The sequence below is a fragment of the Aythya marila genome (genome assembly GCF_965140915.1).
Source record: "Aythya marila genome assembly, chromosome: 12".
NCBI classification, from domain to species: domain Eukaryota; kingdom Metazoa; phylum Chordata; class Aves; order Anseriformes; family Anatidae; genus Aythya; species Aythya marila.
In genome coordinates, this window is record NC_139053.1 from 8,525,595 (window position 1) to 8,540,938 (window position 15,344).

Here is a 15,344-nt window from a genome sequence, read left to right on the forward strand (position 1 = left end):
ACACCAGCTTTTAGATTTTCTGGCAGCGGTGTCGGCGTTGTCTGGCAGGATTGCTGATGGTTTCCAGACCTCACGCTGCTCCGGGCCAGCTCTGTGCTGCCGGTGAAGGTGAAGCACTCCGGGGGCAGCTCAAAACCCTCGCGCTGAGCTGACCGCTCGTGGTCAGATGCCTGGCGGGCTGCGGCACCGTGGCCTGCAGCCCCCTCAGGCTGTCCATACAGAGCATCCCAAGTGAATTTTGTCATGTGCACATCTTAACCTGAACGGAGGGGTCACCCTGCTCCTGCAGGGACCTCGAGCAAGCCGCTACCAGCTGGGCTGCAGGCACCTACCCCCAGGGTGGTTATATGGACGCAAGGGGTGCTCTGAGGTTGCTCGTGCCATAAAAGAAGGAGAGGAGAAGTGTGGGGTCAGTGGCTGGCCCAGGTGGCAGCCCTGCCTGGAGGGACCCAGCAAGCTGTTCCGACACCCAGTGAGGACGAGCCTCCTGCCTGCGCAGCTGAGTGCTGTCTGACAGAATGAGAAACTCCATGCATTTTCCCCTACATGTCTCTGCTTCTGGATCCGGCCTGGACTGAAACCAAGATGCTGCAATCCCACGAGCCGAGCCGTTCTCAGAGGAGCCTCAGGCTGACAGCCGCTGAGAAGTACCAGAGAGCCCATGTGCACAGCACGGATTGCACATGCCCACGAGCTCCACGTACGTCTGGGATAACGAAGACATCCTCAGTGCACAGCCAGGGATAAACTGCCCGGGTTTTGCCCTTGCTGGCTGTGCCTCACACCTGTCCACGGCAGAGCACCGGCTGCGTTTGGTACCCGCAGCTTCTGGCAGGGATGCTTCCATGGGGTTTGGGAGGAGCAGTCCCCATGGCTTGCTAACAGGCCAGGAAAACAGACAGGTGAGATCCAGTGGCCTGATTCCCATCACCAGAACCCGACTTCCTCAGGTGCACAGCAAGTGTTTCAGTGAGGTCCCTGATCACAGGTCTCTTCCAACCTAGACAATTCTGGGATTCTGTGAAACCCGCCCCGCTCTGCATAGCCATGCCATCGCCCCGCTGTGGACATCCTCTGTCCACTCGATGCAGGAGCTCAGCTCTCATTAACTAATGCTTCCCTTTGGCATATTAGACCTAAATCCCTCACCAGGGCCATCCCTGCAACAGACAGACACTACGCGAACACAACAGCTCGATTTTATTTCATTTTATTTTATTTTCTGCTTAGAAATGAAGATGTTAATGCTGCATTCCCTACTGCCACAAGTGTCTGCATGGATGTCCCAGGCCTTCCTTCACACCCCGATGAATCTCTCTGGCCGGTGGCTGATCAAACAGGGAACGTCTGCAGGCCTGGTTTCGTGGGTGGCCACAGCTGTTTGCTTTCCAGGGTTGGAGTAATTAGCTTGTGAGATGGCCCCGGGGCAATGAAGTGAGCCGCAGTGCGATGTGATGAGGGTGGCGGTGAGGAAGCCTTTGTGACTTCATGCATTTGCTCATCCAGGGACCTGGGTTTGTTTGTGTCCCCCTGTGTCTGGGCACAGAGGCTGTGGTCTTCTGACTGGGGCTCCAGATCAGCACAAGCCCTTCATTATCCCAAATTCCCTTTCCTTTTCTCTCCTTTCTTCCTTTTTATTTCTTTTCTTCCCTTTTTATTTTACAGTATAGAAAGCCATCAGCCCCAGCCTCAGTAGGTTTACAACAGCAGTCCCTGGAGCAAAAGAAAGCATCAAACCCTTTTGCTTAAGGATTTAGGCATAAATCCTGCTCACACCCCAGGTACCAAACCCCACCACACTTCATCCCCACTCCAGCTCATCTCTTTTCCTGCCGAGCTGGCCACTAGAAATAAGGGGAGGCTCGCATGAAGGAAAAGGGAGGCTGGAGCCTTTTGGGGCTTCTGCTGATGCCTGGCCAGCACCCGCTTCTGTGCTGGCGTGCGAGGCCACCGGGACAGCAAGGGCCCCCGGAGAAGTTGTGCAGCCGGAGCCGTGCGTCATCCCGGCGTGCCAGGATTTACGTAGCCCCGCTGGAAAGGTCCACCCGGCCCCCGGACAAATCCTTCGCTTATGAAAACAAACGCGAGGGTGTCCAGTGGTCAGCGGCTCTGCGCTAAACAACGATTTCAATCACAGAGGCTTTATCTAAACAGCGATAATGCCGAGATGAGTAAACTTCTCGAAGGAATTACACCACTGCTAGCAAACCGTGCCCATGCAGCAGCTCCGGGAGGGCAGCTGCTAAACTATCTCGATCTTCCAGTAGCAGCATCGTGTTAAGGGACTGCAAAGGGACTGCAAAGCAGTCGGTTCCATGGAGATAAGGCAGTTGTGGCTCCCTCCTTTTCCCATCTCAGATTAGAAACTCCCTGTCCTGGTGTGATGAAAGGTTCCGAAGTGCTTCCATGCAGGAATGTCTCAGCAGAAGGGGCGTCTCCCCGCCGGAGCAGGGATGCTCTGCAGGGGATTTGTGGAGGTCTAGGGAGAAACAGGTGGAGAACGGGGAGGAGGCAGAGGACAGCTGTTCCCATACAGGCACTAACAATGTTAAAACCTGACATAGCAGTTTAAAAAGGCAAGAAAGTGGCAGTTTTTCACACACAGGGTAGCTGAGCTGTGAAATTCCTTCTTGCAGATGTGGCTGTTAGAGGTTTGCATTGCTTTTTAAAGTGCCTAGAGAAATTTCTGGAAGTAAAATCATTGATGGTTAATAAGTATGAAGGTATCACCCTTCTCTTTGAAACTGCATTACCCGTAAAGGATTGGGGTCTGGAAAAAGAGTCTGATTATGGCATGCTTGCCCTGTATTTGTACTCAGCTCTCAACATCTGCTCTTGGACACTGGTTAAGCTAGGTGGGTCTTTGATCTGATCCAGACATATGGCTTTTTTCTTTAGAAAGGGCTCCAGTACATTAAAAAAAAAAAAAAAAAAAAAAAAAAAAGTCTTTATCATCTCTCCTTACATACCTTTCAATTTTCAAATATCATTGCAGAAAGATGAGCCCACATCTGCTTTCCCAGGGCTGCTCCTAAAACATCTCTGACACAGCACTAGGTTGTTCACGTTGGCTTTTCCTTCAACACCCACCGCCCCCCCAGCCAGAGCTCTCTGAGCATGAACTCAAGCCATACCCGTGTCTTTTTATTCCAGCAGCAACAAGACCTTGCTGTATTGCTGGCCAAAGCAGCAAAGCCAGCCAGCAGCTCACCCTGGGGACCAGGAGCTCCAACTCCCTTTATGTCCTGAAAAGCCTTTGTTATATGGTTGCTATTTAGTGACACTGCTCATCCACATGCGATGCTAAAAATTGTTCTGGATCCAGTCATGCTTTGGAAAGCTGAAAGTCTAACTAGGACAGCTAAGCTCCAACCTGCTTTTGTTCACTCCTCCTGTCTATCATTAGTTTAATATCAACTTGCCAAGCTGAACTTGATGTACAAGCTCTGTACAGTCGCCTGCACGATTCCTTTCCCCTTTTTGTGGATGCATCCTCACACCTGCAGCCAGCAAGGTCTGAGCAAACAGCCTGTGATCCAGACCAGCAGCAGGGTTCCACTTCTGTGCAGGTTAAAAAATGCATTGCAACACAGCATCCCTCCTGTCAAGATCTGGCAGCATCCTTTCACAGCAGGGAACATCCTCCTCATTTCCCGAGGGAGGGTAATGAGATCCCAGCACCATCCAGCAGAGCTCATGCAGGAAAACGACCCCAGTGTGTGGTCCTGGTGACCATCACCGCTGCTGCTAGCAGCCAGCAAACAGCTCGGCTCCCATTCATGGTGCATTGGCTCTCTGCTAACAGGCCTGAAAGCGTGTGGCTAGCCACATCCCCCGCCTGGCACCCACATGGTGTGCTGGAGAAAGGCAGCCCAACACCTCACAGCCGTCTCTTTGCTGTACGTCCATGGGCCACAGCAGTGCTGGCCACGACATTTTCATTTTGTGGCTGAAGCTGCCTGGACGTTCCCATGCAGCAGGCAGTCACCAGAAGGGCCATGATGCTGGTTGGATTTCGGGGTGGGAGTCTGGGGAGTATCTTGTGTTGGTATCTCGTCTGGTTGGACATAGGATAATTTCTGGTTAGAAGCAGTGGCAGGACAGCAGAGCCTGCCATGTAGGGGAGGGGACTTTCTAGTTAAGGAAGAACGAGGGGCAGGTCCTGTTTATCTAATGTCCTTTTATGACAAGGTTACCCACCTAGTTGACCCACGGAAGCCAGTTTTGGGTTTCAGCAAAGCTTTTGATACCGCGTCTCATGGTACCCTTCTGGACAAAATGTCCAGCATACAGCTAGCCAAGTGCACAATACGATGGGTGAACAACTGGTTGGTGGGGCAGGCTCAAAGGGTTCTAGTAAATAGGGTTTCATCAGTAACTAGTCACTAGTGGGGATCCCCAGAGCTCCATTTTAGGGCCACTTAGGCCCTAAATCAGTTTTAGAGATTAATTCTCTTTAATGTTTCTATAAATGACTTGGCTGTAGGACTAGAATGTGTTTTGAGCAAGTTTGCAGATGATTCTAGACTGGGAGGAGCTGTTGACTCCCTCGAGGGTTAGAGAGGCCTTGAAGAGAGATGTTGAGAAGTTGGACAGCTGGGCTGTCACCAACAATACGATGTTTAACAAGGGCAAATACCAGATTCGGCACCTGGGAGGGGGCAGCCCTGGCTGTATGTACAGATTATGGGGCGAGAGGCTGGAGAGCAGCCCCGTGGAAAGGGATCTGGGGGTTCTGGTTGCCAGCAAGTGGAACGTGAGCCAGCAGCAGGCCTGGCAGCCGCGAGGCCAAACATGTCCCCAGGTGCCTCAGGCCCGGCATGGCCGGCCAAGGGAAGGGACTGTCCTGCTCTGCTCTGCCTCCTGCGGCCTCGCTGCGAACACAGTGTGGTTTGGGGTGAAACAATAAAGGACATGAAACTATTCGAGTGTCCAAAGGAGGACTACAAAGACAGGGAAGTGTGTAGAGGGCAAGGTGTATGAGGAGTGGCTGAGGTGCCTTGGTGTGTTCCGCCCCGAGCAGAGCAGGCTGAGGGGAGGCCTCATGGCGGCCTGCAGCTCCCTCACGAGGGGAGCAGAGGGGCAGGCGCTGAGCTCTGCTCTCTGGGGACAGCGACAGGACCCGAGGGAACGGCATGGAGCTGGGATGGGGAGGGTCAGGCTGGGGGTTAGGGAAAGGTTCTGCACCCAGAGGGTGCTCGGGCACTGGGACAGGCTCCCCAGGGCAGCAATCACAGCACCGAGCTGCTGGAGTTCAGGAAGCTTTTGGACAGCGCTGTCAGGCATATGGTCTGATTTTGGGGCGGTCCTGCGTGGAGCCAGGAGTTGGACACGGTCCTCATGGGTCCCTTCCAACTCAGGATATTCGGTGCTTCTGTGACAGCGCGCTCTGCGCACGTGTGCAAGTGCTGTGCTTCCTGCGCCTAGGTGCTATTGATTTCTGAAGGGACACAATACAACTGCCTGGCGACGTTTCAAGCATTTCATAACTGATGATTATTTAAGACATGTTACATCACCGCTGTGTGTGCTGGAGGAGCGCTGGGCTCTGAGGGTGGACTGTGGGGTTTTCTTCCCCTTGCCCTAAAATAATTTAGCCGATACGGCTGGGCACAGGGTCTGCAGGAAAAACACTGTGGTGCCACAGCCTCGGGGTGTTTGCCCAGAGCCAGCTGGTCTGGGCAGCCGTGCTGTCGTATCACACCTTCTGGAAACAGCACCCACACATTTTTTCTCTCCTGATGGAAGATACTATGAGTTTACTATACTGACACTCTCCAAGCCCAGTGATTTTCCTCTGTCTCCTTGCTCTGCAGCTACTAAATATTAAATGGTTTAATGCTAAATATACATTGAGCTATTGGTTCATTGTCAAATGAAAGGAAGAAGTTAGGGTACAAGGTAATGTCAGAAGCAGACAGCAGACATTTGAAATGCCCTTTTCCATCCATGAGCTGTGAAGGAGCTCAGTGCAACCAGCCTGGGTGGAGACGTCTCCACAATAACATCTGGAGTGAGATGAATTGAATTCTGCTCATGACAACCTTGATTAAAAAGTCAGCATTTGCCAGCAGCTACCATGCCATCATGTTGGAGCTAACCCTCAAGCGCCTCTGTACAAGGAGCAGAAAATAACCCAGCAGTGACTCAGCTGCTTCTGCTGACAAATGGTGCTCTGATTTCCCAATCGAATGCAACCCAAGCCAGCGCAGCAACGCTGGAGTATCCCACACGTGGCCTTTCATTCAGGGAGGAGACATGGACAGAGGCCAGGACCAGGACCACAAAGGAATATCTGAGAAGATTCCACCACCTGCAGGCTTGTTTTCTTGCCTTCCTACCCCTCTGTCCCCAGATCTGCCCCAGACCAGCACATGAGCTGGGGCTGCCCTTTCACCACGGCTTGGTGAGCACTGAGGACGTGGGCTTGGAGCTGCGTTAGCACCATGGGTGCACGTAGTGCCTGGGGCACAACGATCTGGATGCTGCTGGCAAAAAGACTGCCAAGATGCTGCCTTCAAGGTAACCAAAGAAAATGAACTATTTTACTGCCATTAACCTCAACCCATGTGAATGTTCACATCTGTGTAAGCCATGCCACAGGTATCCAGCTCTGACCACAGCCGGGGACCTCAGCTACGCTTCTTCATTGCAAATAGCAGCCTGCAGAGCCTTTGGCACAGACGCAGACCCAGGAGGAGTTTCCATGGTGGCAGGGTGCCTGGGGAAGGGTCCCCGTCCACGCCGTGCACGTAGGCCGTCACCACTCTGTTCCCAGAGGTAACTCCCACAACAGCCCTTCCTACACGCAGCGTCTCTGGCATCAGCAGTGCTGCTACCACATGCCGTTAGAAACTATATTTACTCCTGATTTTCAACATTACCCTGGGAGGAGACTCAGTATCAGCTAGTCCTTACAGAGCGTCTGCCTTTCGTAGCCTCACACCGATCTGCTCCTCTCCCTGTCTTTGGGAAATGCCACTCCTTGTGCATTTTGCTTTTGGCAGCGTAATGTAGTTGGGCTTCACGTCCCTGAGCCTGATAAACCGAGTGACTCAGAAACCTGCAATCTGCTTCAAAACAAAGCATTTAAGATAAAAGATATAAGCAGTAATGGAGCTGCTCAGCTCGGGAGCGTAAATGCTGGAGGGTTACTTATGTACTCAAAAACCTCCTAACCTTTCTGCAGCTTTTTTTTAACCCCTGCAAGCCCTGGGCAACGCAGGCAGCAAGTAAGAGTTGATGTGTCATTTCAGATACGCTTCCACTCCAGTTTGCAAACCCCCTGAGCCTGGGAGCAGAAGATGCTCTGGTGCCAGCACAAAGCAACAACGGGGATGACGTAGAGCGGGGAGAGCTGAGCGCTCGCTCCCCAGCCTCCAAAGTGCTCTTATTTCTGCTAGTTAAACAGATGCCGGCTTCTGAGGGGATTATGTGTCATCGAGCCAGTTGGCCGCGACAACCGATTGTCTCTAGCAACAGTTTGGCCTTCAGATTTGCAGTTCAAAGGGTGTACCGGGAGTGCTGCCATCCAACGCCATGTGCAGCAATTTGTCCCCACCTGGACGTCCCTCTTCCCGAGCAGGTGGCTCCTCGAACACGCTGCACCCTCAGCTCGCACCACCAGGTCCTGCCAAGCCACGCGGGTGCTCCTTTGAAGCCTCGGAGATGCCTCCAGCAGGAACAGGAGATACCCCCAGGCAACAAGGAGCTAAAATCAGCTCGGCAGCTGAACAGCAGCCCGCCTGAGCCTCCCGTTCCTGCAGCTGGGTGTTAGCACGGCGGTTGTGCAGTGGCACGCTCCTCCGGCAGGGCTTTTGGCAGAGCTGGGAAACACGGGGCTCACACCAATGGAGCCCAGCTCAGCTGTGGTCAAGTCTGGGGGAAAAAATCTGCTGCAGACGGGGGAGATTCCTGGTGGGAGCAGCCAGGAGAGCGAACAGTTTTGGAATGCAGCCTCGAAAATGGCACTGAAAATGTTATATAGCCTCCTGTAAACTGATGGCTGACCCTCACAGGACTACCAGGACAGGTGAAAAGCAGACCCAGGAAACTGAAATAATTTCAGGCATTAAAAACACATAAAGGATGGTGGAAAAGACTAGAAATGAGGAAAGAGACAGAGAGGAGAGGCGTTGATAGAAAAGGCAAAGGATGTGTGGGGAAGCTTGGATCGGAGCTGGGGTCTGTGAGTGACCCCAAGCCACCAGACTCATGGCACTCAGCTCCCCAAAGGCAGGGGAGGCTGCGTGCTGGGGATGATGAGTTGTCCTCCATCACAGCACCAGTTCAGCACTGGGAAGCAGCGCCCTGACAGCCCACAGCATCGCTGCTGCTCGCTGGACAGGTGCCAGAGACCCTCCCAGCCCCGCTTCCTATGGAGATACCCCAGGCTGGGACCGGGAGCTGGACACTGTCCGGGAGGAGAGGGTGGATGGGGTGGATCCTGCTCAGCTCTCCTCCCTCTACTGCAATCGTCCTGCCCCCTCTAGAGGCTGCCTCTGCTCCCACCAGCCCCTGAGGGATGGAGGCACCGGGAGCTGCATCACTGCTGTGGACAGGGATGGGCAAGGGAAGCCACAGAGCCAAATTTTTTGCAGGTTCACATAAAATCTGGAGCTCATTTGCTGATGGGCACCAAGGGACATGCCACATGGCAGAGCTATGAGCTGCATGTACGTGATCACTGCTGGTGGGGACAGGGACAGCCACCTGATGATGTCCCAGCACAGGGACTGCTGCAATGCTGAGTCCTTTGGCCAGTTCACAGCGGAGTTCTTCATCTGCTGCACTCCCAGCATGAAAGGAGGATCTTCAAGGCAAGAGTAATTAATAGGGAACAGGGTAAAATGAAAAGTCTTGCTCTTTCCCATCCACTTTCTACCCTCTCCACGAAGCATTTAAGGGCTTGTTCCTGAGCACTGGGGAAAGCTTGGGTCTCTCAATAACAGTCCCGCAGAGCTGTCTCCAGCTGTGGGGATGCAGAAATGCGGCTGTCTTAAATAACAGAAATTGACAACAGGTTGTGAAGAGAGGAGTGATCGTGGCTTCAGCCGTCACAGCAAAGGGCCTTATTTCAAGCACAAGCCAATGAAGCCCCATTCGTCTCCCCAGGGCCCATCATAAGGCTATTAAGGGAGCAGCTGTCACAAAGCCACAGTATCTTTAAGTGCTTGAAAAAAGGGCAGAGTAAAAACAACCGTGCTTAGCTTATGTACTTTTCTTGGGGTGACACGATTCTTGCAATTCTTTAGCAAAAATAAAGGGTGATAAAAACGGTGGGTAGCCAAAGTATGGGATGTGAGTAGGATAAGGCTTGGTTTTCACCTTAGCCTAGAGTTTGTCTGGTTTTCCCAGCTAGCAGGGTGGGCATGAAAGCCTGTGAAAATGAGTGCAGAGAGTTCGTGGCTCCAGTGCACCAGACGATGTACTCAGCACCCTCCTCCAGCACACAAAGCCTTCTCCTGTCCCCTGGTGCAGCAGGGGAATTGTCTCGAGCAGCAGGACGGGGTGTTGCAGGCAGAGCTGGGGAGCAGCATGGAGGGCAGGGGACAGCAGTACAGGGACATGGCACAGCCCTGCCAGCTGCCCGCTGGGCTTTCCTCTACTCCCTGGTAAACTCACACTCACCGGCAAGAACGATGTCTTCCTGATGTCAGAGGAGCTGCACAGCTCTTCTTACTGCTGGGCAACACCCAGGCTGCCCGAAACACAAATGGCAAAACCAGTGCTCATGTGCAGACTGGGTTTGTTACAGTCCCAGTACGTTGAGTGCATCTCACACGTGTGACATTGATGCTTCTGGAGCTAGAGGCAGGCATTTGGGCTCTGTAATGCACGTCAGTGCCCTTCGAGAGGAACGGGAGTGTCCGTGTCCAGCTTGACAGTGGTGGGAAAGACTTTGCAGTGTGATGCAACCAGGTGTTCATAATTCATATTGAATTCTAGTCCAAAACAAATTCCTCTTTTCTTTATAAATTCTATTTCACTGGCCTAGGTTGTTTTAAAAATTATCTTGAATGCGAATGAAAAAATGGATTGTGGTCATAGTTACACAGCTCCTGGGTTCCTCTACAAACACACCCAAAGATAGGACTTCATACCCAAGGTTTCAGAATATAAAAGTTATGCCTGCATTCACAGATTTCAAGCCAGGACCAGAATAAGGGTAAATATTTTTAAACTATCCGAGTGTTTTAGAAAGCTAAATCTCCCTTCCACCCCCCCCAAAAAAAAACCCTGATGTAAACTCCCAGATTACCACCATCTGAGCTGGCCCCTGGATGTGGTCCAAGTGGTGTATCTCCCGCAGTCACAGCCCCGTGTTCGATTTCAGGCTGAGGCAGTGACTCACTCGGGCAGCTTCATCTCACTTAATTCGAGCTGACTGAAAGCACAGCATCTCGTCCCAGCAAGCTGCCCGGGCTCCTTTCCTTTCCCAGCGGAGAGCAGCATCTCCCAAAGGTGGCTCGACCTGCCTGTTCCAGCAGAGAGACCTCTCTGCTCCAGCCTCTTATCTGGAGAGCCTGTGACGTTGTGAATAAGTCCTTACAGAAAAGCCTGCGCTGGGGACAGCACCCAGCACAATGGCCTGACTGGGACTTTCGTCCCTCAGGGAATAAAAATAGCACGTAATATTAAAACTATGTATTTTCACAGATTGCCATCAGGGCTCACAACACACAAACACTTAATTTCCTGCTTTCAGTTCACTATCAGATTTTATTCTTAGGGTAGTGGGGTTTGTAACGTTTCTTTCTCCCCAGCATAGGAGAAGGGTTTTCTTCTTTAATCACGATACGTTCAGCCATGAAAAATGAGATTGAAAATGATTAATAGGAAGCTGAAGGATTCATCTGAGATTGACAAAGATTAATGTGAGTCTTATCTGCTTTTGTTTTCTTTTCTCCTTCTCTCTTTCTTTTAGCTACCTAGACAGCTTAGATCGAATCGGAGCTGCAGACTACCAGCCCACGGAGCAGGATATCCTTCGAACCAGGGTCAAAACAACTGGCATCGTAGAAACCCACTTCACATTCAAAAACCTCCACTTCAGGTTAGTCTGAAACTACACACAGCAGGAAATTTTCAGAGTGTTCCTTTGTCACAGTGTTCCCCTGTGGTTCCCCAGAGAGAAGGTATTAACCTGCCAGTTAACGCACTGATGGCTCCCACTGCAGAGGATGCAGCATTTCTGGGGTACAGCAACATGAAAAGTTTGTAAATCCTGTTTTGAAAATCGCTGCCTTTAAGTTATGAGCTCATGGTACCTTCTTCTAACCCAACCGCCACCTCTTTGTTTAGAAACGCAATATGAGTTGGCCCCAGGTCTGATAAAGCCTTGTAAATATACACATATTTTCTCCAAAATGAGTTAAATCACGTCTGGCTGACACTATTTATCGATGGTTGTGATGTCAGCCAGCGAAGAGACCGAGACAGTGGTTAACAACCTGGTGCTTTGTGTTCGGAGCCTCCCAGGGACATTATGGCCAGAAAACGCCCACGCTGTTAAAGTTTCCTCTTATCTAACAAAGAGCAAGCGCTGACGGTCCCCCCACTGTGCCACAGGCTCTTTGATGTCGGAGGCCAGAGGTCAGAACGCAAGAAGTGGATCCACTGCTTTGAGGATGTCACAGCGATCATTTTCTGCGTCGCGCTGAGCGGCTACGACCAGGTGCTCCATGAAGACGAAACCACGGTGAGTGCCAGCTGGGTCTTGGAGGCCCCGACGCTTCTTTACGGGACACTGCGTGGCCAGCAACTGCTCGGAGATGGCCTTATGCTGGCTGTGGCGCTACAGCAATGTGCTTTTGTCGGTCGTTCCCCCTTTCACTGACATCCTGGGGAGACTTGTCCTCCTCCACACTCCTCAGAACCAAGTCCTGCACTCCCAGGTAATGGTTCCTTGTGCTGGTGTTGTATTTCTCTTTTCCAGCTGACCTGTGTATTTTCAAAGCGTGTTAACAGGACTCAATATCCAGAAGCAGAGGGGATGCAGATAGGTGGGCTTTTGAAACTAATTGAAGGAATTGGTCACACCATGGTGATGAGAGGCGTGGGAAGGCCATGCCCTCCTGTGGCAGGCTCAGGCTAGGAGTTTAACCTATTTCTTCAGGCTACAGAAATTCATTTTTTTATGAGTGAAACTGGAACTGTTTGATTCCTTAGGTAATTTGCTCTAGGAGTGCTTTTATAACTTCCCACTGTGACATTAGGCTCAAAATACCATCTGGAAACAAAGTTAGCAAGGACCTGCGTGCTCCCTGGTATTAGAAGGAGTGCAATTAATACAAATGATTTAAATACACAGAAAGGATGCAGGAAGACTCATTATTGAATTCTAGCCATTCATTCAGCGTGATGGAAACGAAAGCTTTAAGGACCAACAAGTGAGGCAAGCACACGGTTGCATTTGTCTAACAAAAAGGAGTCAAAGGCTGTACCCTGGCTAAGGAAATTATTTCGTCTGTGCCCAGTCTACAGCATCATGAAGGGCTTGCTCCAGCCAGCCCCATCTGTCTGAAGGCCTTTATTCTTCTGCTTGTAAGGATGTTAGTCCTGCAGGAGGCTGTTGATGAGGAAGGAACTGAGGCAGTGGTTGCTATTCATTACCAGGTGTCTCTTCCCAAAAAGATTGGTGGAGCTGTGGTTTGCAGCCTCTTCCAAGCTAAATATTTGAACTCTGGCAGACTGTTGGATAAAGTCACCTGTTTGTTTAGGTCATACTGATGCTGGAATTCAGGACGGTGTTAACATCCCACCTGTGGCCCTCCAGGTAGCTCGAGACTGACTGAGATACCCTACATGAGATACCCGACATGAGATACCCTACATCCTCAGTTCTCACCTCCCTCTGTCTCCAGCCCCGATATGCTCCAGGATGCTCAGTCCTGTAGGATTCACTGGGGAGGAATCAAAACCTCCCGATGTGATGTGAAAAACCCAGCCGTTAACTCAATGCCGTACAGCTGGTCAGGGCAAGCACACCAAGGACATGAAGAACACACAGGGAGAGGACAGACGTGCAGGGCAGTGAGCAAATGTGTGGAGTGAGAAAAGAACAAGGTGTTCTGTAGGTATGACTAGGGGTTTGTCACCCAAACCATGAAGCCAAGGGCCACTACCAGTTCCCTCCTGGCACAGAAAGGCCCTGAGCAGGGTGCCTCAGCCTCCTCTCTCAAGTGCCCTGCTGCAGAAGCCAGGATTTGTGCAGCGCTGACTTTGCTTTTGCATCAGGAAGGCTCTGCCGCAGCGCTGACATTCGCTCGCTGCTTCAAACCCTTTTCACAAAGCATTTCTGGGGATGCAGAGCAACAGGAGGGCAGAGGCAGCTGCTGTTCATTTACACATTCAGTGTAAATGGGGAGAGGATTCGGCACCAACTCTGCCACGCTGCAGGACGCCCCCGCCTAACCCAAATAAACAACCCTGAGCGAGGCCGATGCAAATCAGAGGAACGACGGTGTCGCATCTTGTCTGCCCTGCTGGACCCGCTGCGCAAAGGGCAGGTGGGAAACTCGGCACCCACAGACCTCGGTCCTCTCTCAGCTTCACCCCCTAGCACCCTCTCTCTCCCCCGATAACGTGGTTGCCGTCCAAAAACCAGCAGTGAAAGCAGCATCTCTTCAGTCGGCTGATCTGCCGTCTGCCTGCATCCGTCACATCTGCTGCCTCTAATGACGTAAATCAGCTTTTATTGCTTCTCACTTAGAAAACACAAAAGAGGAGGCAGCTAAGAGCTGGATGCTGTTCCTCCATCTTCATTTCCCATAGAAATGTGCACTGTGGTGCAGGCACTTCCAGCTTCAGTAAGCCACTGGAGGTCGGGGGCTGTCCAGATGTGAAAAGACCTGTAGTGCTCTCGTTGCTGGCACGGAGCTGTGAGAAGGAAGGAGCCTTGCTACATGCTGGGTGCCCAAAAACCACTTGAAAAGCTGGCGCGTGGAGGGAACAGCGTTTCCTGGTGCATTCAGTGTCCAGGTGACAATAATCATGGGATTTCACAATGGCTTTTTTATGCTTCTGTAAGCCAGGCCACACTTTGGGCTGATGAAGCTGCAGTGCAAACATGTTCAAAGACTTCACCACGGAGCAAGGGCTCACCTTGCTCAGCTCTGGTTAACGTCAGAGCACTGGGATCAGCATAGTGGTAGGGTCAGCTTGTGACATGGAAATAAGCCCACGAACAACGGGTTTGCTTTAAATTCTTTCAAACAGGACTGAGCAAAGAGCTGGTTAAAGGGGGCCAAGTGAAATGCCCACTGACCTGCCCCTTCCGTTAAATGTAAAGCACATCTATAAGCTGGTAAGGGTTTTTTTTGAAGTTTTTTGCACTCTTTGTTCTGAAAGACTCGGCACCCATCCTCCTGCAGCAGCTAACATGAGCTGTTGTGTGCAGAGCCCTCTCTCAGCAAGACCAGATCGTCTTTTAAGGGATGTGTTTTCGCTCCAATTCCCTGCCACAAAGAGCAACACCATGGGAGTCACGGAAGGCAAGTACTTCTCTGCATCCAGATCAGAAGGAAATCTCTCTGCACCCGTGATTTAGATGCCTGTTTGCCCCCAGAGACCACATTCTGCACAGGAGCACCCAGCCCTGTTGAGTCCAGCCACGCACACTGCCCCAGACACCACTCACACCACTTCTCCTGCAGCACCACGTCCCACGGCCAGGCTGCTGGGCACTGTGCGTGCCCGGCTCACAAGCAGAGAGGAGCAAACCTGCAGGGAAATTCAGGCAGTGCCACTGCTGCCAGACACAGCCTGAGCTCAGCAGCCAAAATTGCACACCCTGCCCAACCCACTGCAATGGACAAGATGCTGCCTTCAAGGTATTACACCTCCCCTGCAGCTACTGATGCAAGGACTTGCGTGGCTGTCTGCTTGTCTGCTGAGGGTTTTTGTACACAGTGGCAACATCTCCCTGTAACTGACTGAGCAGCTCAGTAGATTTTGTTTTTGCCTAATGATGCTATTTTGTCTCATTTGTGGCTTATCTTTATGTTTGATAAGACGAGGCTGGAGAAGGAAAAGACTCAGACTTGTAACTAGGAGGAGGGGAGAGGGACATCAGTCATAATAACCAGCAAAAGAGGAGCAGCTGATTAACAAAGGCAGATGCACGTTGTTCCTTTTAAATGTTTTAAAGCCAGCAGTGGCATGGGACCTGTCATGGGAACCTCTACTGTCCTCTTTGGTTCCTCAGAAATGCAACGGAGCCGTGGCAAGAGAAGGAGATGCTGCATATTGCTGCCTCTGAAACTGAGATATTTAGGTCATCCATATCTGGCTAAGATATGAAGGTATTGTTTGTGTTCCTGTTGCTGAACGTGTAATGAGGA

At 51.5% G+C, this 15,344-nt stretch overlaps 1 protein-coding gene across 3 annotated transcripts in view; it reads left to right on the top strand.

The window, feature by feature from the left end:
* Positions 1–15,344, top strand: part of GNAO1 (G protein subunit alpha o1) — a gene marked incomplete at its 5' end in the record, with an annotated part of 129,380 nt that overhangs the window by 94,783 nt on the left and 19,253 nt on the right. For all 3 annotated transcript variants that reach the window (XR_014318336.1, XR_014318337.1, XM_082769981.1), the window contains 2 exons: positions 10,928–11,056; positions 11,572–11,701. Coding sequence is in view for 1 of the 3 variants with exons in the window: in XM_082769981.1 (XP_082626107.1) it covers positions 10,928–11,056; positions 11,572–11,701 (259 nt within the window). The remainder of the gene's footprint in view (positions 1–10,927; positions 11,057–11,571; positions 11,702–15,344) is intronic.